At 37.2% G+C, this 27,814-nt stretch overlaps 3 protein-coding genes across 6 annotated transcripts; all 3 read left to right on the top strand.

The window, feature by feature from the left end:
- Position 1: 1 nt before the first annotated feature.
- On the top strand, positions 2-2,470 carry LOC149692614 (protein fem-1 homolog C). Its single transcript, XM_089868413.1, has 4 exons — positions 2-208; positions 316-465; positions 534-867; positions 936-2,470. Exons 1-4 carry the CDS (start codon positions 149-151, stop codon positions 2,267-2,269), a joined length of 1,878 nt encoding a protein of 625 aa, XP_089724539.1. The 5' UTR covers positions 2-148; the 3' UTR covers positions 2,270-2,470.
- Positions 2,471-2,935: 465 nt separating this feature from the next.
- Positions 2,936-3,699, top strand: UK114 (reactive intermediate imine deaminase A homolog UK114). Its single transcript, XM_089868433.1, has 2 exons — positions 2,936-3,123; positions 3,194-3,699. Exon 2 carries the CDS (start codon positions 3,201-3,203, stop codon positions 3,621-3,623), a length of 423 nt encoding a protein of 140 aa, XP_089724559.1. The 5' UTR covers positions 2,936-3,123; positions 3,194-3,200; the 3' UTR covers positions 3,624-3,699.
- A 2,020-nt stretch (positions 3,700-5,719) lies between these two features.
- Positions 5,720-24,595, top strand: LOC149692612 (uncharacterized). Of its 4 annotated transcripts, none has more exons than XM_089868420.1 (13): positions 5,720-6,045; positions 13,884-13,987; positions 15,757-15,855; positions 20,049-20,147; positions 20,265-20,369; positions 20,924-21,022; positions 21,107-21,304; positions 21,365-21,463; positions 21,522-21,719; positions 21,838-21,930; positions 22,435-22,645; positions 23,395-23,523; positions 23,609-24,595. In XM_089868420.1, the coding sequence occupies exons 1-13, from the start codon at positions 5,832-5,834 to the stop codon at positions 23,692-23,694; spliced, it is 1,734 nt and encodes a 577-aa protein (XP_089724546.1). In that variant the 5' UTR covers positions 5,720-5,831; the 3' UTR covers positions 23,695-24,595. The 4 variants fall into 4 exon arrangements, with proteins under 4 accessions (XP_089724546.1, XP_089724545.1, XP_089724548.1 ...); XM_089868419.1 differs by having other exon boundaries at positions 21,522-21,725; XM_089868422.1 differs by lacking the exons at positions 23,395-23,523; positions 23,609-24,595 and having other exon boundaries at positions 21,838-21,941; positions 22,435-22,609.
- The last annotated feature ends 3,219 nt before the right edge of the window (positions 24,596-27,814 follow it).

Genomic DNA, 27,814 nt, shown 5'->3' with positions numbered 1-27,814 from the left:
CGCCCATTTCCGTATTTCGTCAACAATATACAAATTAATTGCGATGTACGTAACACATACTCGTACGCGCGGTTCAATAATGTACTTGTAATTAAATTTAAACGGGTAATAATCGATAGTAGTTGGTTTTTGAGCGGTTAAACTAAAGATGGAATTTAAGAAAGTGGTATTTAACACCGCCCGAGAGGGCAAACTTTACATCCTCAAGGTGAGTTAGAAGTTCCCCCACACATTCCTTAGGCTTATAAGAAAACAATAGAATTACTTTAATTAACCGAGAGTAGAAGCGAATGTAAAAACTTGCATCTCGCGTAGCTTTTTCTCGAAATGCGATTGAAACAAGAGGTTAAAAGTTTGGTAAACAGCTACACCAATGGTTGTACTCCTCTAATCATCGCGTCCAGAAATGGTCACGCAGACGTTGTTGAGTATCTGATTGAACACGGATACGCTGATGTTGAACAAGTAAATTTTTGAAACATAACGGCTCCCCCCCCCACCCAACCGCGTACTAAAGCGGATATAACCCTCAGGTTGGCTCAGTAACCTTTGACGGTGAAATCATTGAAGGTGCACCACCTCTATGGTGTGCATCTGCTGCCGGTCATTTTGACGTTGTTAGAGTATTAGTGAAACACAACGCTTGCATTAATAGCACAACCAAGACAAACTCAACTCCTTTAAGAGCCGCGTGCTTTGATGGCCATTTTGATGTTGTCAAATTCCTGATAGAAAATGGAGCTGACATTGAGATTCCCAATAGCCATGGTCATACTTGTTTAATGATTGCTTGTTACAAAGGCCACCAAAGAATAGCCAGATTTCTAATGAAATTTGGAGCCGATGTTAACAAGAAAAGCGTTAAAGGTATTACACCAAAAACGCAGTTCATTTAAAGAACAGTCTAGGAGTAATATCTTTAACATTGACAATAGGTAACACGGCACTCCATGACAGTGCAGAATCTGGAAGTTTGGAGATTATGAAACAATTACTCTTTATGGGAGCCAAAATTGATGTTGATTCAAATGGGATGACGCCTTTACTGTCGGCGGCTGTAGCTGGCCAGAAAAACATTGTCGAGTACCTCATAAGTCTTCCCTTATTTGTAACCTCAGAGAAAATTGACGCCCTTGAACTACTAGGGGCGACTTTTGTTGATAAGAATAGGGACATATTGGAAGCGGCCAGATATTGGAGGAGGGCCTTGAATGAAAGATCTCGCAATGCTGAGAACATCCAGTTACCAAAACCGACTGTCCTCTCTCCCATATGCGCCTATGAGAACACAATGGAATTCAGGACCGCGCAACAACTGGACGACATCATGTGCGATCCTGACGAAATGAGAATGCAATCTTTGCTAGTTCGAGAAAGAATCTTGGGTCCGGCTCATCCAGACACATCCTACTATATAAGATACAGAGGGGCAGTTTACGCGGATACCGGCAACTTCGACCGTTGCATTAGGTTATGGATGTACGCGTTGGATATGCAGCAACAAATCTTGGAGCCCTTAACCAACAGAGTCCAAAGTAGTCTGATGTCATTTGCGGAACTCTTTTCCTTCATGATATCAGAGTCCTGGATGAGAAACCGCAGTCGTCAACCGGTTGTTCTTTTTGGCGACATTTTAGCAGTCTTCCAAAGAGCCTTAAGGGAAGTAGAGATGGCCATGCGTCATATGGCTAAGATACCGGCTGCTGAACAAGATTCGAGCTATTTCCATCGCACTTTGATTATCGTCATGCATTTAATGGGTCTGATGTGTCACCTCCAATCCACTTTGTCAGAAGATGAAGATACCGAATTGAAGAAAGCGGTTTACAGACTTGTTCGAATGAATCCCAGAGGAAGGAATAACTGGACACCTTTACATTTGGCGTGTTATAAGGACAATTCCTCCGTTATACGTTTCCCAATTTGCAGCTTTCCATCAACGCAAGTCGTTAAACTTCTATTAGAAGTTGGGGCCGCGCCCAACGCGGTTGATTTTGATCTTAACACTCCGTTGCACGTCGCGGCGACTAATAAACCTTTTGCTAGGAGCGTAATTAAAACTTTACTAATCCATGGAGCGCACCTTGATCTTTGCAATCTGGAAAATAAATCTCCTTTACAACTTTTAAATGGTTACGTTCATAGTAACATCTATCCTTTACAACATTTAACTTTAAAATGTCTTTGCGCCCAAGTTATCATGAAAAATCGTCTCCCTTTTCGAAATCTTATCCCAGTTAGCTTGGAGGAGTTTGTTTCCAGTCATTAAACAAACAAACAAACAAAGAACCCCCCCCCCCCCAACCTTGACAACTCTTGTATTTGTTTTGTTTCCGAATTCTATAACGAACCCTTATGAAGGATGGCTATTACGCTATTTAAACTTAACAACATTAGACTTAATTACAATTAAACTCCTAGCCTAAATTGCCAAAATATTATTTTTAAAGTTTAAAAATAATTTCAGCACTTTTTTTAACTTTTTTCCTCATTTATTTGAAAACCTTCGTATTACTAAGTATTTATAATAGAGTTGAAAAACTAAATTATTTATATTAAATCAACAATAAGCTGTGCCTTGGCAATTTTAAATGAAAAAAATAAACAAAATGTAAAAAAATAAACTAAAGTTTACTATAATTAAAATTAAAAATAATTGACCTAAGTAGGTTTGACAGTATACCACCTTCCATCCTTTGTATAGATAAATGTAAAAAAAAAAAGTATTTTAAACAGATGCTCATATAATAAATAAAAAATAAATTTCCTAATAATGTTGCGTGTTGATTTTGTAGCTTGTTACTCCCTTTAAAGGACTAGTGACGTGGTAAGTTGTTGGACGTTTATTTTGTAGCTTGTTACTCCCTTTAAAGGGCTAGGGACATGGTAAGTTTAAACTAAGCTACAGGGGGTCTAATCTCTTCAATAAATTGGAAGCTATTTCCCACCATCGCTTGCTAAATAATAATCTATCATTAACAATTTAACACCCCATACTGTTTCTGCCTAGAATAATTTTTCTATCAAAGATAAACGTTGTTGGGGGTCTAAAATTCGCCTCCCACCCTCCCCTCTACCACCAGTAGTTTGTCTGCTGCTAACGCTCAATCTACTGAATTCAAGGTCGCTCTGTATATCTATCTAACTAACAAAGGCCTCAGTATCGTTCTCAAATTCTTCATTGATTTCTTAGACGTTTCATGAGTAAGATGGCTTCAATCGTTCGCAAAATCATCAGTACAACTGGCGCCCCAAGCGCAATTGGACCCTATTCGCAAGGGGTCTTAGTAGGCCATACGCTCTACGTTTCGGGTCAAGTTGGTATGGATCCAACCACGAAAAACCTAGTGGAAGGTGGGGTTGAAGCCGAGACACGCCAAGCTCTAAATAACATGGGTGCAATCCTCAAGGCCGCGGGAAGCTCGTTCAACAACGTAGTCAAGTGTACCGTTCTCCTGAATGACATCGGGGACTTTGCCAAAGTAAATGACGTATACAAGGAATTTTTCCCTGATAAATTTCCAGCTAGAGCGGCGTATCAAGTCGCTAAACTTCCAGTTGGCGCCAAAATTGAAATTGAAGCCGTCGCTGTTGTTGGAAAGATTTTGGATTCTGCTTTGTAATAAATGTAAAAAATAAACATTCCTAAATTTTCAAACTGTACCCTATTGAATAAAAATCATTAATTTGAATACGAAATATTTGAACTTTGACCCGTTTTTGAATTTTTCAATCCATTGAATTTTTGGGTGACTGTATTTTTAATTTACGAAGGACCCCCGGGCTAGAATCTTACGTGACTTTTCGCCCTTTTTCAGGGCCTGAAAACAGTTTATAAAGTTTCAATTCCCAGTTCCTGAACTTTTCTTTAAGGAATTCATGGATGGTATATTTTTGGCGGGAAATCTTTTGGTAAATTTCCAACGCGCGGGAAAATAAAAAAAAGGCGCAATTTTGCGATTTTTGTCCCGCTTTCCGTCTCTATCTTCGAGAAGCACGTTCCGTGCAAGGGTTAGAATGGAAAAAAAATAAAAAATATTTCGGTAAAGAAAAAAAAACCCTTTTCCGTTTTGGTAGTAGTTCTACGTCTGCACATTGGTTCTTTAGATACTTACCCAAGTTGGGTTCCCGACTGGATTAAATTCTTTAAGATGTTCATGGTATAGGGCCCATTTTTGGTTACAAGGAAATAAAACAACTTAGATAAATTTGTTTGTTTGCTTTTCTTACCGTTAAAAGAACTCGTTTTGTCGGGAAATGAAGAGAAATATTTTATCTCTATACCACTTTAGGGAAAAAGCGGAAATTTGAGAAATAGACATTACGAGACGAGTAGGCTTAAATCGACCACGCGTAAACGTTTTGACAATTTTTGGCAATAAAGGAACGAAAGAGAGGTTAGGGGTTTTCCTACTACATAATCTTTACCTAATAACAAACCTTATCGACCTAGACGGACGCTTAAAGGAAAGGTGAAACAAAAAATTCCCAGTATCATGGACAATAATTTAAATCAATTTGAGTGGCATCCATGAAAAGAAATTATTTCTTTCACTGTCCCTTTACTAGAAATTTTTTTATCTGATGTTCCATTCTTACTCTTAACAATCGTGGTTTCCTTTTACCAAAGTTAATATAAACCGAGTAAAGAAGATGACCCTTGAGTGTTAAGTTATTTTAGGTTAGGGTTGGCTTAGGTTAGGTTCAGTATGCTTGCATGGACAGGGTTACCATCTTCTAGTCCATAATTGTGACATAAGACAGACATAAAACCTATAAATGGTACATTTATGTCCATCTCTTGACTTGTTCAACATAGTCAATGGCCTTTTGACTTTCCTTCAACCGTCCGTTTTTTGGCTGAATGAAGTTTCTCAGTCACGATACGGAAACCGAAAATTTCTTTCTCTCTGATGTCTTTTGAAAGGAACAGTCCCGAGAGAGTCCTGTAATTCCCCTCTGTCAACTGTATTTTAGTAGAAAGAGTAAAACCGTATCTAAAGGTCTCGAGGAAACGCTGACTCGCGAGAGAAAATCCAAAACTCATAAAAAAAAATGGAATAATAATAAGGAAATATTCGCTAATGAATTATCGATTTTTCCCCCCTTGAACCTTCTGAAATTAATCATCTTAATTATGATTTATGCAATGAAAAATAATCGATACTCCAGAGAGAGATTTCTCTAAACCTAACATCCGGGACAGGGACAAAGTAATTGAAACTTGTTTGACGAGACATAATCGTCTCTCTGACTCCGAGTCCTTTTTAGAACCGAGATAGACTATCCAGTAAAAGGACTTCCGGAAGACCCTTGATATTGTATTACCTAAAGATATTCCTTCAATAGCAAACGGTTCAAACTGTATATAGGTCTGAATATAGTGTTGGTTTATATATAATATATGCGGGGTTAAAGGTAGCTCAAAGTACAAGGATGGTTCTAGCATGTTGAACTGGATGAACTAAACTAACCTTACAACCTTCTCCGTCGTCAGGTTGCGTTCCAGAGCTCTCTCGCGCGTTTTCAACAACCCAAGCTAGCTAGAGTAAATCGATTGGGTCGAAAAGAAAAGGGGTCCCTAGCTTTCCTCCTGACGCTCGGTGCCGTGGTGGTAAACCTCGTCAAGCCTTGGGCGGACGTATAGAGGAGTAAGGTTCGGTAAGGCTTCTCTCTTCCTTCCGCGGACTTCCTCCGGCGTTTCGGGATATAGGGGGGAAGAGCGCGTAGAAGCTGGAGTCGTGAAACGAACGGACGGACGGTGCGAAGAGTGGAGCGAGTGCGCGCGTGATAGCAGTTGGGTGGCCCGTAACCCGTAAGAAGGAAACAACATGGACGTAGAGACGTCGGTAGCGGCGGCAACGGCTCGTCCTACGCGCTCTTCGCTAAGCGAAAGAGGAAATTGTAGCTACCACGAACGAGGAACGGGCGAAAATTCTTCGTCACAAGCCCAATTGGACAAACGTTCCAAGAGATCATCACTGACTTCCAGTAGAGCTCATGACCCGGACATATTATCCTTGCAACTAAGTCATTCCTCTAGAGGTACGTACCACATTCGCTATCGCCTCCACTCTCTTTCCTATATGTCAAGCTCCCCGGGGAAAATCCGTCCTTTTAATACGAAATGATCGCTTTCGTTTTCTCTGGAAAAAATCCGCTTTGACGAAATTCGATGGCGACTATTCAATAGCAAAATTAGTCCTAACGTTCTATTACTACTATATTTACAAACATTCCCTAACCTCTCTCGTCTTTTGCAAATTTGCTAAAACCTCCCGGCTAATTTTCCGCCTCTAAATATGTTTATATAGTCGCAAATCATAAAAGGTTATTGATATTCAGTTTGTTTACACTAACATGCAGAGGTCGCGTATAGTTATAGCTAACGAGTAAGGAGGATTTTATAACCAGTGTGTTTACCTAATAAAAACTACATGATCCATAGCTTGAATTTGGGGATAAAACGGTAACCTGATCACCCCCTTAGTATTTAAGATAGGTTACGTTTGGGTTTTGTGTTTGATAAGGATAAGGATTAGGTTAGGTTAGGTTTAAAATGTCTTTGGTTAGGATCAGGTTAATTTGATGTCTTTGAGTCTTTCATTTTACCTAAATCAAGCTGAAATACATATTATTATAGTTAAATTTAAAGAATTAATTCAATTCTAACAAGAAATATGTACGTATAACCAGAACTGAAGCTCGTCAAAACAACTACCACGAAGGTATTACCAACTGTTTAATCCACAGTATAGCTATAAATAGACGAGTATAGGTCTTCGATCTACATGTGATAACAGACGAAGACGTGATATCCTTCTTAAACCATAACCACTAGAATAAAACCAACACGAACTTGATTAAGAACCAACTATGCGAAAAGGAAAATTACGCGATAAAAAGTTACAGCGGATGTTGAGGGGTTGGAGTTGGTATTTAAACCACCAACCAGGTACGATGGAATAGAGAGACGCTTTAATCGGAGCTACTCACGCGAAACACTGGTTATAAGAAAGACTATATACCTATAGGAGCAATACCTGAAGTGGTATGTATATATATAGTCTTTTAGTTTTTACTAAGTACCCTTCTTACTCGTCCCGAGGTGTTAAGTGTTCCCTTCAAAATAACTGCCACTAAAACGAAACACGCTTAGATTTTTCACAGCAAGTTTTCATAATGTTAAAATTGTTAACCTATAAATTAACTTTTAATTAAAAACTTTTAAACATTTCTTTGGACAGCCAGGTGACATCATCCCTGATGTCGCGCGGGTTAGGTTCTACCATAAGTTTATAAGATATGTTCCAAAAGTGTGACACTACCTATACACTTCGTAATGCTACTAAGAGACTTACAGCCCGAGCTAGTTCGAGAACGATGGAAGCGAGAATTGAAGTCCTACACTCGGGTGGTTAATGTTGCAGGACTACCATCTAGCTCCTATTTAGTCTGAATTACTAAGCCTTTGATAGCGCCTCACCAGGCGTCGCTTTACCTCGAATCTATGACCTACCTCCCTCGCTTCATGACAAGCTTCAAAACCAGAGATTAACAAACTTATGGTGAACAAATCTTATGAACTTATGGTTGGTCCTACCAAGATAAAGTAGGACTATATTAAAAGGATGACACGACACACGCGAGGGAATCGGTTTAAATTTAAACGAAGGCAATTAATTATAACTATCAGGTTCGAAAGTAATCAATTTCAGCGGGAAATATTACGATCCTAAGTAGAAGAAGATTCTAATCCGCGGCAATAATATCGATTTGAGGAGAGAGTATAGGGTTTAAGGAACTCGATTTAAATATATTAAATTTACGGCGTTGGAAAATGGGTGTTAAGTTCGGAGAAGGCAGGCGATAGCTTCGAAAATGACTATACTATAAGTTTAAGCTTAATATTGTAGGTTAAATGTGTTGTACATTACCCGATGATACTAGATGAGATAGCATAGTTTAGTTATTAAAGGTGCATTCATTACATTCGAAAGTGCGTTGCAATGAAGCACTTTCTCCTTATTACGCATTGATATCTCTTTGGTGCATTGCACTACATTTAGTGATATACCATTTGCTTCAGATGCATTGCAGTTATAGTCCTATTTGCCCCCATTTAACCGTACTAAAACTTGGGGATCGAGTAAACAGGAGCCAAGTAATTCAGGAAAATACATACACATACCCTCCTCCATAGGAATAGCATTACACCCAACTTTGGAGGCTCATAACTCTGGTTCTACTAGAGATACGGGGATGTCCTTAGAGTATGATATAGTCCTATTTGGCCCTCATCCAACCATACTAAAAACTGTGGGATCGAGTAAAATGGGGCCGAGTAATTTAGCAAAATGTTCATAAACATACACTCCATAGGAATAACATTACACCCAACTTTGGAGGCTCATAACTCTGGTTCTACTAGAGATAGGGAAATGCCCTTTGAGTATGTTAGTGCATTTCATAGTATTAATTGAAATACAGTTAGAGCGCATTCAATATCTCTTTGTTGCATGTATTTACAGGCATGTTTAAGTTTAGAAATAACAAATACATTCCTCAACCTTCTTACCTCCTCTTAAACCTAGGCAAGGGGTTGAAACTTGAAATGTACAATTTTAGGCCTCGGTTGCTTCTGTTTTGGCATAAAATAGCGGAGCAGACCCTTAATTCTATCGAATATTATTAGAGAAGACTAATGTAGTTAATACCGCTAAGTAGAACAATAACTTGTCTTCCATACAGCACGCGGCTAGTTTTGGAGCTTCTCATTCTTGCCTTTTCCTAAGGAATCCTCGTAAATTCTCTTAATTAAACCCGCTATGACCTCTTTACCTCTAAATACGCAACATACAGTATAGAGCTTTACGCTTCCTCTAAAAGGCATCTTAATAATAACACTCTTTATAAAAGAATGAAATGTACAGTTTTGAATGTCCCGGTGGAGAACCCGCAAGCGCGTGTATTGTACGGAGAAATTAATTGCTGGATAATTTTGCTAAGCCTAATCTGAAAATCATTGTTATATATATATGCGTTATGTCATCACATGGCGCGTTAAGAATGAGATTTCTAACAGACATAATTTATTAATCTTGGCCTTACGTTGAATTCCGTTTGACTACTAGTTTCTAAATTGAAATTAGGCCTATAAGAGTAGGCTTAACAAATTTAACATATCACTCTCTCTTTAAAATATCGATTAAACGGTATGCCTCAAATATTGTGTTTTCTTGGTTTTCTAGACACAATATATAATATAAAATATATATACATAACATTCGTTTGGCTTCCATTGACAATGTATTACTATTGAAATTTTTGTTCAAAAACAATAGTAGAAAATGCAATATTGCATCATAATAAGGCTCTATTTGATTTAAGCTTATTTCAGTTTGTTTGTGACAATACAATATAGTTTTTGGCGGCAATAAAACAATGGGAAAACTCTCGTGGTGGTTTCATTAGGCTTAAATCTTTCCCGCCTTTTCTAAAACTAGCCAAGGCTTAGTGTGCTATATTTGCAACTCGAACTCATTAATATGCCAATCTCGCTCCAAAGCGTAAATAAAACAAGAATTATAGGCGACCCATGGCGTGGTTAGGATTAATCGGTCTCTCATTTTTGGTTGGTTTTTTTTATTCTGTTTAGAACCATTTCATTTTAAGGGGAGCCTAATTATCGATTTTCTAAGATTGTCACTAAACCGTAAGTTAAAAGGGAACGTACCAACTCTTCCAAAAAAACAAATAAAAGCCAACTTTTTTCTGTAAGAAATCCATCTTATTCCCGACTCGTGCGCCAAGGCTTAACGCACTTTTTTTTCCTCCGTCGTCCGCTTCAGAATCGAAAATATTGAAACTTGTCTATTGACTCCAGTTTTCTCGGCGCGTTAGCCTTGGCTAACTTACTTTTGGTTTATTTACTTATGTTAATTTTAGACTCAGGGGAAAAATTCATTATCAGGAAAAGCAAATACTACGATATTTTCAAACACGAAACTCTTAATTAAACAATTTTATATATTAACTTACTATCCCGTTAAGCCTTGGTGTATAGCGGTTGAAACATATCTACAGGCGTTCTATGGAAAACCAATGCTAAAGCGTTCCCCTAAATGTAGGCCTTCCCTTTTGACAACAATTTTCCCAGGCGAGGGGCAGATTGCGTAGTAATCTACACTTTAAAATTAATGTTTACTTTTCTTATTTTTTTTCTCTCTCTCTCTTTTCAATCTGATGTTAAGCCTAATTATTCCCAAACAACTTTAAATTCTGTTAATTTTAATGTCTTTGTGTAAATATAACAACTGGAGTACTCGACACGAGTCGAAATTTGCAATGGACGGTTGACGGTTGTATAATTATAATTTAGTTCAGGATTTTCGGAGTTGCGTAAGATTTAGACGAAAAATATAATAATACATGTCCCTTAATTTCCCAAAGGATTTAAGGGAGATAAGCCTTGGTCTCTAAATAATTTTATCTAACGTTGGAATATTGTTGTTTAAGTAAAACCTTTTTAAAAAAGGTAAAATAAACACGCAACTCTGTCCGTCTATTAGTAACGCTTTCTATCGTGGTTAAGATAATAATTTCTTCAAAAAATAATTCTTTAAGGCTTTAACTAATAATTTTTCTATATTTGGGGGGGGGGGGGGGGTTTCTGGAGAATCTACCGAATTCTTCCAAGAATGTTAAAAACCTGTTATTTTCTTCGCCTAGCATGAAATATATTTAAACCCAAAACCTATAAATCACCACCACGACAGAAAATTAATTAAAATTAGGAAATTTCAAAAAAAAAGAAAAAATTCAGGAGTTAAATGAATTAATTCATGAACCGAATTTTTGGTCACGTTTTCACTTATGGCATTTGGTATATGGGGGCTCAAAAAATAGAGGAGAGGGTCAAGAGGTCATGGGGGACCAAAGAGATGAAGGAAAAACAAAAAAAAATAAAGTATAACCTGCCTTATATCAACAATGTTCGCTTTTTAGACGGATCAGAAGGTTTCGAAACTATACTTGCAAGAACAGTTTCTGCTTCTTTATTTCAACCGGAAGAAATTGATTTCCAGCCCTCCCCTTTCCCTTTTCTTACATCCCCCCCGCCCCAGAGTTAAAACAATTCCCAGATAGGATATACGATTTCAAAACTAATCTCCAGTTGGTTGGTATGATGATATTGGATATGAAATCATAAAAATTTAAATCTAGTTTCTGATCTTATGAACCTAAGCGAAAACGTGGGCTCGCCTTTCCTTTCCTATCATATCATATTTAGAATAGAAAGTGTAGCATGAGATAACCTTATTTTAAATGTTACTGAAAAGGTTCAGTGTATAGATTTCTTCAACTTGGAATCTTTAACAGGTCATTTTCTATAGGCCTTTTTGCTTGAATTAAAGGGGATGCGTGTAAATGCCGTCACCCCTGACGTCACGAATTAAGTATTTGACATTAAAAACCACGTGATAGTGACGTAGCGACCCGTGCCGAGATTCAAGCGACCTTTTGAGCGCCGAACCCGAATGTAAACAAGTTATCTTTGCGTGTTTTGAGCGGGTAAACCTAGGATCAAAGGTTGTCCCTTATACTTGAATAGCCAATGAGGAAGGCGGTTTAACAAAGTTTTAAGCCCTTCCCCTTATCTTCAATCAGATATTATTACATGTTCTAAAGCTTCTTAAAGATTCCAAGTACCTGGTTTCTTACTATAGCTCAGAGTTCCCATAATACAGAAGCGAGATAAATATTCGTTAATGGAATGTTGCTGTATGTATCCTATTTATCTATATCACTTTTGACTGCAACAATAACTTTAAATTTATATTATGCTAAAATATACGGACAAAAAAATATCGTTTCAAACTCGACGTGGAAAGAACGACATCAAGAAGAAAGTAAAAAAAAAAAAAATGCTACTCCACCTCAAAAAATTTTTCCGATCAAATATAAACATTGAGAGGCGTTTTCAAAAAATTTGCTATTCAGAACACGTTTTGACATTTTTAAAGCAATTTTTTTATACTAGGTCTCTCTCTTCTAAACCCTCTCAAAACTTTGCGTATAAACATTTTCTTGGTTTCTCTGGTTTCCAACATCCATATTGACTAAAAAAAAAAATCCCCCCCCCCTCCAGCGCGAACTCGTTCCTCCCCCTATTTCAAATATATCATCCTGAGAATGCACCAGGTGAAAGTGGAAGATTGCATTATGCAGTACGCGGTTAAAAAACAGTGGAGTCGGGATTCCCCCGCCTTTACAGGAGGTACAATTTCCCAGTAAAAAATTAGGAAATTCATTATAAATGATGTTATATATTTTTTAAAGGGAAAGTGAAACGTTATCGGCTAGAAAACAAACCAGATGACCCATTGAACCTAACCTAATCATAGCCTAATCGAACCTAAGCCTAATTAAACGCAATGTATACTGTGTGGGTGTCTTTCAGTTTGCCCTCTTATCCCCGCTAAACCTTGTATCAGTTAGACCAGCTACAAAAACAACTTATAGTACGTTCATACCCTTTCTGTAGCAGACGATGCTTTCAATGGCGCGCGCATTTGTATGTAGCACACGACTAAAAATAATTTTCTAGAAGTTAATCTAGTGATTTGATTAGAAGACCTACAAACTTTAAACTAGGATACTATTGGCGCGAGGAAGCAATACCTAAAATCCCAGATGATAACCAATTTGGGTTAGGCTAAACATAGAGACAAGAGGTCCATCGCGTATATACGCATTCAGTCAGATGTTTTAATCGATTAAAGAGCGCGAATTTAAGAGATCTGGAGAAGGGGGAAGCGACTCAATCTGATTTTAGGAAGCAAATAGGATAGAAGCGGAACCAAAACCTCCAAAAATTAGTGAATAAATTACGCGAGATGAATCGTAATACGAAGTATTTGCATCGTAAGAGACATCGTAAAGGTAAAGAGATTGCAATTAACAGAGCGTAATTTAACTTGGAAAACGAGATAAATTAAAACTTATTATTCATTATATTTGAATGTATAATTATTTACGCTTTAATTGGTAAATTCAAACCACCACAACGATCATTAGAATTAATTTAAGTGGAAGAATTTATTATTCTATTTTGGGTTGGGACTAATTTCGATTAAATCCACTGACGTATTTCCTTGAATGCGATTTGAAATAATAATAATATAAAAAGAAATACGCATAAATAGCTTTAATTATTAATAGCATGGAGTGCGTCCCTAGGCTCCATTTTAACAAACTTAAAATAACTTTAAAAGCTAAAAGCTTCCTGCCTTCTTTGTTAAAAATGTATTAGAATTTATAATTTAAGAGAAAAATAAAATGTCGCTCTAGCATTGATTTTGAAGTACTTGCTAATAAACCAAGGAACATAACTAGGGCTTCAATAATATGCCAAGAAAAAACACTACTAAATTATGACAGAATTAGGAAAGAATCGAATTTTATGAAAAACATAAAAATAGTACACCGGTGTATTGCGGGTACGGAGTTTTACAGGGGCTCATAGGAAATACATTATCAGTGTTACCCCTGTAAGTTGGCACGTGGAAAAAATAATCTTAAATATCTCGTGCTTTGTGATTATATACGTTAAGCCTTGGTTTTTTTATTTGTTTTTAATTAATTTTAAAATTCTGCGCGCTTTAACGCTTAATTTATTTCACGTGATCAGTGAATACGGTCGTACGGAAGAACATACACGAAATACCTTATAATCTGAAGAACTCTTAGCTTCCTCTTTCCAAGCAGCTAACCGGAAGTTACACTAAGCCTAATTCCCATGTCCCTCTCCATCCCTTAGTCTTTGACACGACGGGATTTGTATCTAATGCATTTTCTTCGTCATTTGTTTCTTTGTGTAGGAATCAAGCAAGAGCTTCTATTACACGAAGGTGCCATCCGAAATGACGTGGGACTTGTCAAAAGACTCATCGAGGCCAAAGTCGACGTCAATTCCAGGAGCAACGTAAGACCAATCATATTTACACTCTTTTAAGCCTAACATATTCACTGCGATCGCGTTTTCCTTAGTTTATCATGATTTATTCCTACATTTCCTTTCTTTTTGGACATTCTGGGGTCTTTTCATCCCCGGGGGGGGGGGTCTTACTTCAAGGCCTCGAGGTGTAGGGGGACACCCATTAATAACTTTCATCATCAGATAGGTAAGCCTTGGCTAAAACCTAAGCCTTGGCGAAACCATTTTTGACAAATTATGAGAAATGATTTGGTAAGGGAATAATTTGTATACTTGCAGAGATTCCTATCTTTCGAGGTTGTTTCTGTTCGTAAATAAGTTAGGCTTAGTAAATATTTTAAGTGTTAAGGGTTATTCCGAAGGCATTGACCCTTTTTCGCCGCCATTTTTAACCCCTCCTGACCCGGGTCAATTGAAAAAAACCAAATTTATCAGGGAAGTTTTTCGTTTAGGGGAGTGCTTTTTTATGATTTACCCTATCGATAAATCTCGATTAGATTTGATCGCGTGAACTGAATGAACTAAAAGGCGGGAAGTAGTCAATTTGAGTAAGGGACGTCACCTTTAACCTACATTCACAATATCAAGATGAACAAGATAAGACGTATGGCTACCTTTCATAAAAAGAAGAAAAATGCATTTTTCCAAGGCCTACATATATACATTTCCAATCGTAATCTCAGGTGCCGAATTACGCTGTTATCCAATGTAATTTACACGTTCCATCCTGAATACGCAATACGTATAAACCATACTTGGATATAAAACCAAATCGATTTCAAAATAGTTCTTGGATCGATAAAACAAAATTGCGCGTTTAAATCCAAATATCATACTACGATACCGAACAAACAGAAGTGAGTTTCCGTCATCTAGAAAATTCTCATTATAAAATATACATAATCATATTTCGCAAAGAAAAAAATGGTGGTGTAATTTTCGGGAAGATATACCGTAAAGTTATAAGGCGTTACATTTTCTTATTCATTCCGTAATATTTACTTTTGAAAATATGATTGCCTCGAGATCGTCATTAGAGAGTTGAAGAAATTGCGCGAAAAACGTGGAAAGTTTGTCACGCGACACGATAAGTTTCAAGCTTAAATTGCACGAGAAATGAAATGACACGTGAGCTCGTGCTTACAATTTTCATTCAATTTCAAATTAGCTTAAGTTCGGGATGGTTGACTTACACCGATAGTTTCTTAAACTCTCTAATAACCAGGATTCTTCCTTGGATTCTATAGCTTCATCTCCTCTATATGGTTCTCTCAAATTTAAGGAAAAAAGCTAGTATAGAAATTGTTCCTTTTCTATTTTCACCTTAGCTTAAACGAGAACGCTCAAGGAGAAGCGTTTTATATAACAAACGCGAAGCAGCAAATCCGGGCCAGTTCCCTAACTGATACACGTGATGCCAGGAATTCAATTTCGTTTGGGATTTTTTTTCAAGGCTTTTTAAGTTCCCAGAAAAACGATAAAGAAATAGAGGAACAATATAAATACTAGCTTCTTTTCGAGTCCCATGTACCGTAGAGGAAGGGTAGATAAACAGAAAGTGTTGTTCGTGCAATATGTTAACGAAATTGAGACTCTATTGCTCATACGTCAGAAGTTAGCTAATTTAAATGATAGGGAAAACTCCTTTATGGGCATGATAGCGCAAAATGGCCCTTGTCAAACGATACCTAACACCATAAACTGTTTTTGAAAACAACCATAATACTGATTTCGTCTTCCTTTGTTTCTTTCCATAGCTGGATCGAACCCCCGTCCATTGGGCTTCGTGCAAAGGTCATCTGGAGGTCCTGGCTTTACTCATACACGCCAAATGTGACGTAGAAATACCAGATAAAGTAAGATGAAACATTTTTTCAGCCCAAGCCTATTTTTTTTATGCCCTTTACGTCTACTACGTCGTAAAATGTCAATATAATATTTCAAGGAAGCGATATAAACTTGTGTATATAGTAAAGGATCAATCTTTTAAAATGATGTTACATAAGGATGGGGGAAAGGGTATGGTACATCAAAGGGTTATAGGTCGTTTACGATGAAATATTGATGTTAAAAGCAATAGATACAGGTGTTTTCTTTTTATGGGTAGCTAGAAGGGTATACGGTATTTTTAGAGATGCCGCCTAAAGGATTTGTAGTTATTTCTATTTTCTGGCAGCTACCATCCATTTAGGACGGAATTTCACTATAAACTTCTTAAGTTGGCCTTATAAAAATTAGGCTTAAGGATTTTGACATAGCTCACAATTCCCTTGTCAATTCAGTCAGTATATTTGTAGCGAAAAAAATAAGGGGGTGGGACGGTTTGAGAAACCAGTAAAGGGAGGGGCGTTTAGAAAAAATGGCGGATCGTTACTGTGTAACAAATGTGAGGAGGAGGTTAACAACATTTTCTATAGCGCCAGCGGAGCTAAGAAAAAAAAACTGTTCCCATTTTTAAACCGCCGCGTTTATACGCAAACACCCAATTAATAAAGTGGAAAGCCGTGTACGTAAGAATGATTTTTACCCAATCCGAAGTACCTTCCTCGAAGTGAAAACGATACACGTGACACTATCAATTGTTAAAGCTCGCGCAATTTCAAATTTTAAAAACCTTAACAAAGGCTTAACGAAGATTAAGGAATTCGCAAAGCGCGTGACGTTACAACTTTTTAAACCGCGCGAAATATTTAAACCAAGGCTTAAGGAAACTTTTCAAAAACGTAAAATGTTGAAAATAATTATGTTACTAACAGTTATGGACTTCATCCAAGCGTTTTCCTTATCTTTGGCTAAGGCTTTAGTTCATTGGTGGCGCGCTCGGGAACCGACTGATGTTTTTAACTCCTTTGTCTGTCTTTCCCCTTCATTTTGTTAAGGTTCTAAGAAGTTCTATAGTTGCTTTTTCTTTTTTTTTTTACGATTTCTCTCTCTGGCCGACCTCTATGAAAGTTCCCCCAGGAGGGCTTTTTATTTCTCGCATCCAAAAGCAACAAAACTTATATATACTGTCCCCTTCCCTTTCTTCTTCTTGCCGTAGATCTAAAAGCAGAATTGAAGTTTCTAACTTTATTACCGAGTGGGTTGGCAACTCGGTTGGTTGTTAGGGCCGGGGTATATAGAGAGAGAGGGACCGGACCGCGTGGAGTTCACAGAGTTCAACAAGAGGAAGCAATTAGCCTTAAGGTGTTAGAGGGCGTAAAAAACACATTGGGATACTGAATGAATATGGTATTGAAGTTAGTGTAAACTCAGCGTGAAATGTAATAATATATATTTATATATCTAGGGGTTTTTTTTCTTCAAGAATTCTATATGTACTGTATTTTTAAAATGTGTTTATATTTATTACCATTTCCTATCTTATAATATTTTCAAGATTTTTTTCCCACCTACATTGTTTGGTGTGTTACATAGCCTCTTATTTTGCAATACTGCTTCCAATATCTAGGAATCTTTGGTAAAAAAGGAGAAACCGTTTTAAATATCCAAATTTAAATATATATTTATATTCTAAAGGAATTCCGAGTATAAAGTTCAAAGCGCCAGTGAAAAATAAGCCTTTGTTTCCATCCTATTCCTAAGCCTAATTTGAAAAAGTTTCAAATTAGGCTTAACAAATACAAAAAAAAAGCGCGCGTGTTCTCGTGCACGAGAGCGTTAAATTCAAAAACACGATAACCAGATGTTAAACATTCTTCGGCACCAAAGTTTGGTATAGCGTCATAAAACCAATATTTAGTATAAAATTTAGTTTTTTAAGATTAAAAACTTAAAACTAGTTTCAGAAAACGGTTACTAGAGCGTCGTTATACGTAATTAGTTTAAGCCTATAAAGAAGAATAGTTCATAGGTACTTCGGAAAGAAACGATAAGGGACCTTGGTGCACCTTTAGGTGATGGGAAAAATGGGCGCCTAAAGTATAACGTGGAAGTTCATTAAAGACAGTGGGGAAAAAGATAAGAACGCTTATACAGGCGGGCCTTGGTCAATAAAAAAGGGGTACCTAAGGCATTGAAGGGCAAGCGGGGTGGGGGAGTTTACGTATTTCGCGCCTTCGGGGCACGGGGTTCCCGCGCGGGAGCACGAGGTTGAAGGCTTCATTAAGAGGCATCGTTTATCTCAAGGGTATAGGATACCCCTCTTATAAATTGACCATGGCTAATTAGCAATTACGCTTAAAAGCAAAACCAATACTCAATTGCCCCTATCGCGAGGAGGTGGGTTATAGGGGTCACGCACGCTTTTAAACGTAGCTTTCACCTTATCTTTAAAGTGTCTATCGGCGTTACGAAGAAGCCCATTGGCTACGGTAGGAGCTTAATTTGCATAATGTAAAGTTTTAAAGTCCTATTCTTACGCTGAAGTTAGTTTAAATTCGTCTAATTTGCCTGTTAGGTTTATCCCCAACTGCAAAAATGGTCTAAATATCTTCCCGGCAAACGTTTTATTAGAGATAAGTGTTGCCTTTTAGCGCAATTACTTAGTAAGCGCAACAAAATTAAACTACTTTTCGTTAGTCAGAGATCAGGAAATCCCATTACTAAAATAATATCCAACGAAACAACACGTCGACACGCCGCGCGGTTTGCTTTCTCTAACCGAAACGGACTCTACACACAATTATCATGCAATGAATCTATTGAATTCACCCCTTAGTAATAAACGTATGACTATTGTATGAATTTAGAGCCTTTAGTGAATGTATGTATTTTGAAGGGCTTAAAATTAACTGTCATTTCGTTACAGTCAACATTCGTGAGAAGCATAAATCACTTCCGGTTGTGTTGTTAAACTTACGATAGTCTCGCGAATTTCTAGACAGTAGGCGAAAAATAATTTGGATAGGGTTGTTGGAACTTGTAGTAGGCCTGTAGGTTGACCACCCAAACCAAACGCAACCCGGTCCAACCCACGCAACACGCCGCTTATGCATATTGAAGTTGTCGCTAAGGAGAAGGGCACGCGGTTGCAGGGGTTGAGACTTTGGGAGACTCGAGACGAGGCACGTGCTTTTCTTACAAACGAGCAATTTCTGGGTCCGGAAGACCATTAGAGGCCAATATCAATATGGGAGAGAAACTTCCATAGAAAAATTAAACGCGCGCGCTCTCTCTCTCTCTCAAAGTATATAGGCGCCTAAATTTTTTAAACCACGTGGTAAGAGCCCCGTTTGGAGTTGCAATGGATCATAAATTGGCTATACGCAAGTTATGGGATGCTTTGGTGTATACTGTTGATAAAGTATTAATATGTAATTACAAACAGCTATTTCTTTTCGAACTCCAACTTGGTCTGACGTTAAGTAACTACTCTATATGATACCATTGTTTTTCGTCCGTTAAATCCTACGAGACAATTTATAATCCTAATGTGTCAAAAATGTTTCGACACTTCCAATTTGATATAACTATAGTTTGGAAGGGTTATATAGTCTTCCCATAAATCCTCGCGATGTCTATTGACTAAGACACCTATTGAAGACGCAGAGGCTTTTGCTCGACTTGAATCAGTGTTTACGCGTCAATAACGTCATTGTTTTGACATTTGACACAAATGAGACGGAGAGAGAGAGAGAGAAGGTGTCACGCTGTGATATCGCCAATAGCTATCGCTAAATTCGCTCCGTCTAACGTTAACTATATAATAGAGAGTTTAAGAAACTTTTAGGCACTATAATTCATAAAAAAATTATTTCATAAAAACTTATTGCAGGTGTTAGTTTGAAAATAAACATTGAACAGCACGTGTAAATACTCGCGCCAAATTTAAGACCTTAATTTACGTCTACAATTAAGCCTAATTTGAAAATGAATAGTGAAGAACACGTGCGTGTTTCTTTTTCTCGCGCCAAAATTGAGCACGAAACCTTTTCCTATACACGTTTTGCGGTGAATCTCTTAACCCTTCTACTAACTGACTCAAAGGGGTGAGTGCGAGAGCGGAGATTTTGACAAGCTAGAGTGAAAAATCAGGCCTAAAAATAAAAGAAAAATGCTTCCAGAATTTCCTATTAATAATGCAAGACAATTTTTCTTTCTTTTTCAGTATGGAATGAGACCACTCTTAATGGCTTCGTGGTTCGGCCATAAAGGCGCGGTGCAAATGTTAGTCGAAAATGGATCGAATTGCCGAGCCGTGAATAGAGTAAGCCGCGCGCAATGCAGCTTAATATTCTAAAAAAACAACAAAACTAATGAATCAAGTCCTAAATTTTTAATTGCGGGTTTCTCTTTCTTTTTCTCGAATTTTTCTTTCCTATAGCAAAGCCAAAGTCCTCTACATTGCGCGGCGCAAAATAAGCACAGTGACGTCATCGCGTACCTCCTCGAAACTGTAGAGAATATTAAAGTCAACGCAACCGATAGAGTTAAGTATTGTTAATGGTTTTAATTAATTACTCAAACCCTAATTGTTGAAACCCTAAAAATTTACTATCATCGGATAGGGAAGAAGTAGGGCTACAACATAATCAAAGGATTTTTCCCCCGTATTTAGGCGTAAACAGGTTTATAAAGTTTCTGTCCGAAGGGTAAACAAGCTAAGGAACCATTCATTTCCTAAAATGGTCTAGCAGCAGACTGCGGTAATCCTAAATAATTATCACACGGCATTAATTAAAGAGTATGAGACGGAGATTATGATTAATTAGTCCATTAAAATGACCTTTATAACTTTTCATTCTCTCCGCGGGTGACAAATAAAGTGACCCAACCCTTTTTTAGATGATGGATGTCCTAGTGTCACTCTATGACAAAAGTTGACTCTTATCAGGGTGTCGGGTTTTACGCGCGTGAGATAAAAATGGGTGCGAGCTCAGTTCGCGCCTCTTTTCAACGAAGCCCTTTAAATAACAAAATAGTTATAAACCTAAACAAGTTATAATTCTTAGAAAGCGTTATTTAACAAAACGGTTCTTATAGAATGGTCAAACGGCGCTACATTTGGCAGCTATGAACAACGATATGGAAAGTGTCGAGAAACTGGTCTACGCAGGCGCAGACGCTGGAATTAAAGATAAGGTGAATTTCTATATCAACACGTCGCTTCCCCAAGTTTCCTCATCACCTATAAGGGGGTTTTCACTCTTAAAATTCTTCTCTTAGACAGGAAGAACGCCAATTCACATAGCGGCCATGAAAGGTCATCATTTAGTCTTAGTTCGACTTCTAAGGGTTGGTGTCGAAATTGACGACAGAGACGAAGAAGGTAAAACCGCGTTACATTTGGCATCGGAAAACGGTCACCAAATGGCTTGCCAAATACTTCTGGAACATAATTGCGATCCCGGAGCCGAAGATACGGTAAGTACCACCAGCCTTATACCCTCCAGAAACGTTTTTAAGTTAAAAGACATTTTGCAGAAAGAAAGAACCGCGTTACATATAGCGGCTTCCGCGGGGTATGCGGAAGTTGTCAATACGCTACTTGATTTTGGTGCCAGTATAAATGTCAAAGAAAAGGTGACAATTAAATGATACAATGGTAAATTGTTCCGAACTAATTTGACCTTGATTGCAGCACGGTAATACACCGTTACACTTAGCGGTGATGGGAAATAACCCTCAAATGGTGAAGTTATTGGTGCAAAAAGGGTGCTTAGTTAACGCTCAAAATTCGAGGCATTTAACGGCGTTACATATGGCGGCCGAATTAGGGTACTCTGACGTAGCCGAGGTTCTACTCGTAAATGGGGCCGATATATCCATCACGGAAAAAGTAAGGGTTTGTTGAGTTTTTTCTTACATTTTTGTCGTGTTGTTTATTATAACAAGAAACGAATTAGTGTAGATATAAGGTTTCTTGATTGGTTTGAATTGTTTTCTAATTGTATTAGGGTGGTAGAACGGCGTTGTATATAGCCGCCAGAGGAAGCTACACGGCCATTGTCGATATGTTAATCAGAGTGGAAAGGGGCCAAAAACAGAAGGTTAGTGAAATGTGAGTGAGGCCGTTTGGTATTTTGCTTGCCACAGATAATTATAATATATGTTAAAATATGTGCAAAATATCTTCCACATTATTAAGTAATCGGGAAAAGATAGAAGAGACACGAGATGCACATTTATATGAAATGGGAGATAAAGATTCCCTGTGTCGCTTCTATTTTAACTCTCGATTTTATTAATACATATTTTTGATTCATAAAATTAACTATAATGGCACCTTCCCGCTTTTGACTGTATTAGACGCTACAGAAATATAATATTAGTGTGCCAACCCGCTACCAGAAAGCATTGTGCGAAAGTCACAATTTAGGGGCAAACCTTAGCGTTGATTTCCCATAGAACGCCTGTAGAAATGTTGTTCTTACAGCACATCCGTGTTTTAGGGATGAGCTACCTTGCAGGGGTTATTGCGCTCTCGATATTATTATAAGAGTGATTGAGCTTTAGTGTTGCCCCGTTAATATATTTTATAACGCCGCGTGTAGAGCGGAACTCTGGTGGACTGCGAAGACACCTGCAAAGATTCAATAACCGTCCAACAAACCGAACAGCAAGCCGAAGCGCAATTTAAACGAATGCAGGAGATACTATGGTTGCTCGCCAAAACTTATTTGCAACAGAATGATTGGAAGAGGCTAGCCAGGCATTGGGGCTTCGCCGAGGAGCATATTAAAGCTATTGAACACCAATACACGGGTAACTATTAAGTTTCTCGAGGAAAAACATACTTTTCTTGAAAAAAAAAGCATACGTTTTTGAAGAAAAGCGTACGTTTCTTCGAAAAAAAAGCGTACGTTTCTTCGAAAAAAAAGCGTACGTTTCTTCGAAAAAAAAGCGTACGTTTCTTCGAAAAAAAAGCGTACGTTTCTTCGAAAAAAAAGCGTACGTTTCTTCGAAAAAAAGCGTACGTTTCTTCGAAAAAAAAGCGTACGTTTCTTCGAAAAAAAGCGTACGTTTCTTCGAAAAAAAAAGCGTACGTTTCTTCGAAAAAAAGCGTACGTTTCTTCGAAAAAAAGCGTACGTTTCTTCGAAAAAAAGCGTACGTTTCTTCGAAAAAAAGCGTACGTTTCTACGAAAAAAAGCGTACGTTTCTTCGAAAAAAAGCGTACGTTTCTTCGAAAAAAAGCGTACGTTTCTTCGAAAAAAAGCGTACGTTTCTTCGAAAAAAAGCGTACTTTTCTTCGAAAAAAAGCGTACTTTTCTTCGAAAAAAGAGCGTAAGTTTCTTCGAAAAAAGGCGTAAGTTTCTTCGAAAAAAAGCGTACGTTTCTTCGAAAAAAAGCGTACGTTTCTTCGAAAAAAAGCGTACGTTTCTTCGAAAAAAAGCGTACGTTTCTTCGAAAAAAAGCGTACGTTTCTTCGAAAAAAAGCGTACGTTTCTTCAAGAAAAGCGTACATTTCTTCAAGAAACGTTCAAATTTGCATAATATCAATATCTCGTTTCAGGTAAATGTAGTTACAAAGAACACGGTTACAGAATGTTACTAATCTGGCTACACGGACTACCCCAATCTAAAAATCCAATGAAAGAAATTTTCGAAGGGTTAACTGCCATTGATAAACGTGAAATAGCGGGTAAATAACAAAATTAAAATAATTCTTTCTATCAAAATAAAAAAAAAACCCAAAAAACAACCCAAACATATTCCATTTCATACAGAAAAAATTCGCAAAAAAGCTGAGGAAGACAATGTGAACAGGACGTGCCCGTCAGCAAAATTCTGCGCTCTTTGCACGGTTTCGTGATATTTAAGTAAATATAACTTGAAAACTCTCATAAAATTAGTGTTATAAATAGCTTAAAAAAGAACTCTCAATAGAAAACAAAAAATACACGAATATTTAAAAAAAAACTGTGCCTTTTTCAGCCTAAAAAAAGTTGCACACATTTTTCTCTCTTAATAAAACGGGAGATAATTATTAATTAATGAGAGTTAAATTAAAATAATTAAGTAAACCCAACGTTTCGCTAAAAAAAAAGTAGCGAAGTTTAGTCCGTGAGCCAAATAATCTTTTTCTATATATGTGTAAATATTTTGTTTAAATTACTAATTGATTGTAAAAAAAATCCCATTTTTAAAAGCTGGTAAACTTAAAGGTATTTAGTAAATATAATGGCTCAATTAATAATATTGGTACTAAATTGTTTATAATAAAAATAAGTATAATATGGTATTTAAAAACAACAACAAGAACGTCATTGCCCAAAATAATTAAATATTACGAGACAATCAACAGCCTAATTAAAATAAATATTATATATTAAAATTAACCTTAACTGTCCAATATAATAAATTGCGGTTCCTTACGTTTTTTTTGGGCTTTTTTAAGAATATTATTATTGGACCCAGAATATAATACCAAGAATTTATGGGGGAGAATTTGCGGTATTTTAATTATCTCTAACGCTTATTTTTAATTAATTATTTGAAATTAAGTAATAAATGGTGCAAAAAGTGAGACTGTAATAATATTGCGTGCCAAAAAAAATGCTTTGTTTCAATTTCGTGGAATATTTGGAGTGGTGCTTTATTTGCAGTTATATTTATTTAATTATATCAGAAGTGAGATGAGACTAGAAGTGAAGGGCTCTAGCATTGATAGTAGATCCTGGCACTAGTGATCAAATTTGAGGATTTTATGCCGCTTCCCACGCGCTAAAACTAGAGAGAAAAAAATTGGTCGAGTTCCAAAAATATTTCCTACCTCCTTCCCCTCAACCTAAAGCGGCGAAACACGGACGCGGGTGCTTGAATCTAGTTCGGCCGTCTACCACCGCGAGCGTCTCACGTTTTGGAGGGGAAATTCTGAAACCGCCACCAGAGGGCCAACCGTTGGTGTGTTATCAAGAATATTCACTTTCGCCGAGTGAAGAATTTGGTTAGCTCAGTACTTCTAGTCTCATCTCACTTCTGATTATATTAAATAATTTAATTAAATAAACAAATTGATGATATATTTTGGTTCTAATATTGTTTTTTTTTAATATACGTTAGAATTTCTCGGAAATTAAAAATTTGGAAAGTAGATAATTAAAACGTCATCGAAATTAGCTCCATTAATTAAAAGTAATTAATTCATAAAAACAGGGGGAGGGAAGAGGGGGAATCTTAAAAATCGCTAGAATTTCCAACTGCCAGTTAAACGTGTAAATTGAAGCCACATTTAAAAAAAACTAATAAAGAAAGGACCGTAATTTTCTCTTTTTTCTAAAATATTGTCACGTGAAACGAAATCGGACTATAGTATTAAAAAAAATTAATTAAAATTAAGATTAAAAGTGAAATTAAATCTAAGAAAAAAAATTGTTATTCGTGAAATATTGTTCCGATACAACTGTAAATTATAAGAAAAACCAAATCTAATAATGAATATTCTATGCCTAATCTAACGTTAATTTGAATATTGAATAGTTGGCTAAATTAATAAATTAATTAATGAGATTGTTCGCTAATTAAGGGTTATAAAAAATCATCGAAAAAATACCTCTTCCTATAAATATTCATGTTGTACATAAAAAAGGTAACATTAAAATAACTTATTTTCTTCAGTGTTTAATATATAAATAAATATATATATATATATTATATGAATGTCAATATGAGAAAATTTTTATGATGTTTGAATAAAAAATTCTAAATTGAATCAAGAATGCTTCTGATATCTCTCTCCACTTCGAGACGTCACCATTTGTAATTGAGCAAAATTATCATAAACATACCTTCCATAGGAATAGCATTACACCCAACTTTGGATGCTCGTAACTCTGGTTCTACTAGAGATACGGGGATGTCCTTTGATTATGTTATAGTCCTATTTACCCCCCATCCAACGATACTAAAGGCTTGGGGTTTCGTCAAACAGGGGCCGAGAAATTAAGGAAAACGTTCAAAACCATATACCCTCCATAGGATTAACATTACACCCAACTTTGGAGGCTCATAACTCGGGTTCTACTATAGTTACGGGGATCTCCTTTGATTATGTTATAGTCCTATTTGCCCCCCATCCAACGATACTAAAGGCTTGGGGTTTCGTCAAACAGGGGCCGAGAAATTAAGGAAAACGTTCAAAACCATATACCCTCCATAGGATTAACATTACACCCAACTTTGGAGGCTCATAACTCGGGTTCTACTATAGTTACGGGGATCTCCTTTGATTATGTTATAGTCCTATTTACCCCCCATCCAACGATACTAAAGGCTTGGGGTTTCGTCAAACAGGGGCCGAGAAATTAAGGAAAACGTTCAAAACCATATACCCTCCATAGGATTAACATTACACCCAACTTTGGAGGCTCATAACTCGGGTTCTACTATAGTTACGGGGATCTCCTTTGATTATGTTATAGTCCTATTTACCCCCCATCCAACGATACTAAAGGCTTGGGGTTTCGTCAAACAGGGGCCGAGAAATTAATGAAAACGTTCAAAACCATATACCCTCCATAGGATTAACATTACACCCAACTTTGGAGGCTCATAACTCGGGTTCTACTATAGTTACGGGGATCTCCTTTGATTATGTTATAGTCCTATTTACCCCCCATCCAACGATACTAAAGGCTTGGGGTTTCGTCAAACAGGGGCCGAGAAATTAAGGAAAACGTTCAAAACCATATACCCTCCATAGGATTAACATTACACCCAACTTTGGAGGCTCATAACTCGGGTTCTACTATAGTTACGGGGATCTCCTTTGATTATGTTATAGTCCTATTTACCCCCCATCCAACGATACTAAAGGCTTGGGGTTTCGTCAAACAGGGGCCGAGAAATTAATGAAAACGTTCAAAACCATATACCCTCCATAGGATTAACATTACACCCAACTTTGGAGGCTCATAACTCGGGTTCTACTATAGTTACGGGGATCTCCTTTGATTATGTTATAGTCCTATTTACCCCCCATCCAACGATACTAAAGGCTTGGGGTTTCGACAAACAGGGGCCGAGAAATTAAGGAAAACGTTCAAAACCATATACCCTCCATAGGATTAACATTACACCCAACTTTGGAGGCTCATAACTCGGGTTCTACTATAGTTACGGGGATCTCCTTTGATTATGTTATAGTCCTATTTACCCCCCATCCAACGATACTAAAGGCTTGGGGTTTCGTCAAACAGGGGCCGAGAAATTAATGAAAACGTTCAAAACCATATACCCTCCATAGGATTAACATTACACCCAACTTTGGAGGCTCATAACTCGGTTCTACTATAGTTACGGGGATCTCCTTTGATTATGTTATAGTCCTATTTACCCCCCATCCAACGATACTAAAGGCTTGGGGTTTCGACAAACAGGGGCCGAGAAATTAAGGAAAACGTTCAAAACCATATACCCTCCATAGGATTAACATTACACCCAACTTTGGAGGCTCATAACTCGGGTTCTACTATAGTTACGGGGATCTCCTTTGATTATGTTATATTCCTATTTGCCCCCCATCCAACGATACTAAAGGCTTGGGGTTTCGTCAAACAGGGGCCGAGAAATTAAGGAAAACGTTCAAAACCATATACCCTCCATAGGATTAACATTACACCCAACTTTGGAGGCTCATAACTCTGCTTCTACTAGAGATACGGGGATGTCATTCGAGTATGTTATGGTCCAATTTGACCCCCATCCAACCATACTAAAAACGTGGGGATCGAATAAACAGGGGCCGAGTAATTAAGCAAAATGTTAATGAACATACCCCCCATACGGTTAACATGTGATTTTTCAAATAGATCTCGTCCTATAAGAGGTACCAGCTAATCCTTTAAGTATGTGATAGGCCTAGCCCAATACCTCCCCTATCCAGTATCCAACGATATTAGGCCTAATAATAAATTAACGAAAAATATGTGTAA

This window comes from Phalangium opilio, unplaced genomic scaffold, assembly GCF_054372755.1.
Source record: "Phalangium opilio isolate 3A_F unplaced genomic scaffold, DU_Popi_V2 ptg000024l_1, whole genome shotgun sequence".
NCBI classification, from domain to species: Eukaryota; Metazoa; Arthropoda; class Arachnida; order Opiliones; family Phalangiidae; genus Phalangium; species Phalangium opilio.
This window is presented reverse-complemented; position numbering and strand designations above follow the sequence as displayed.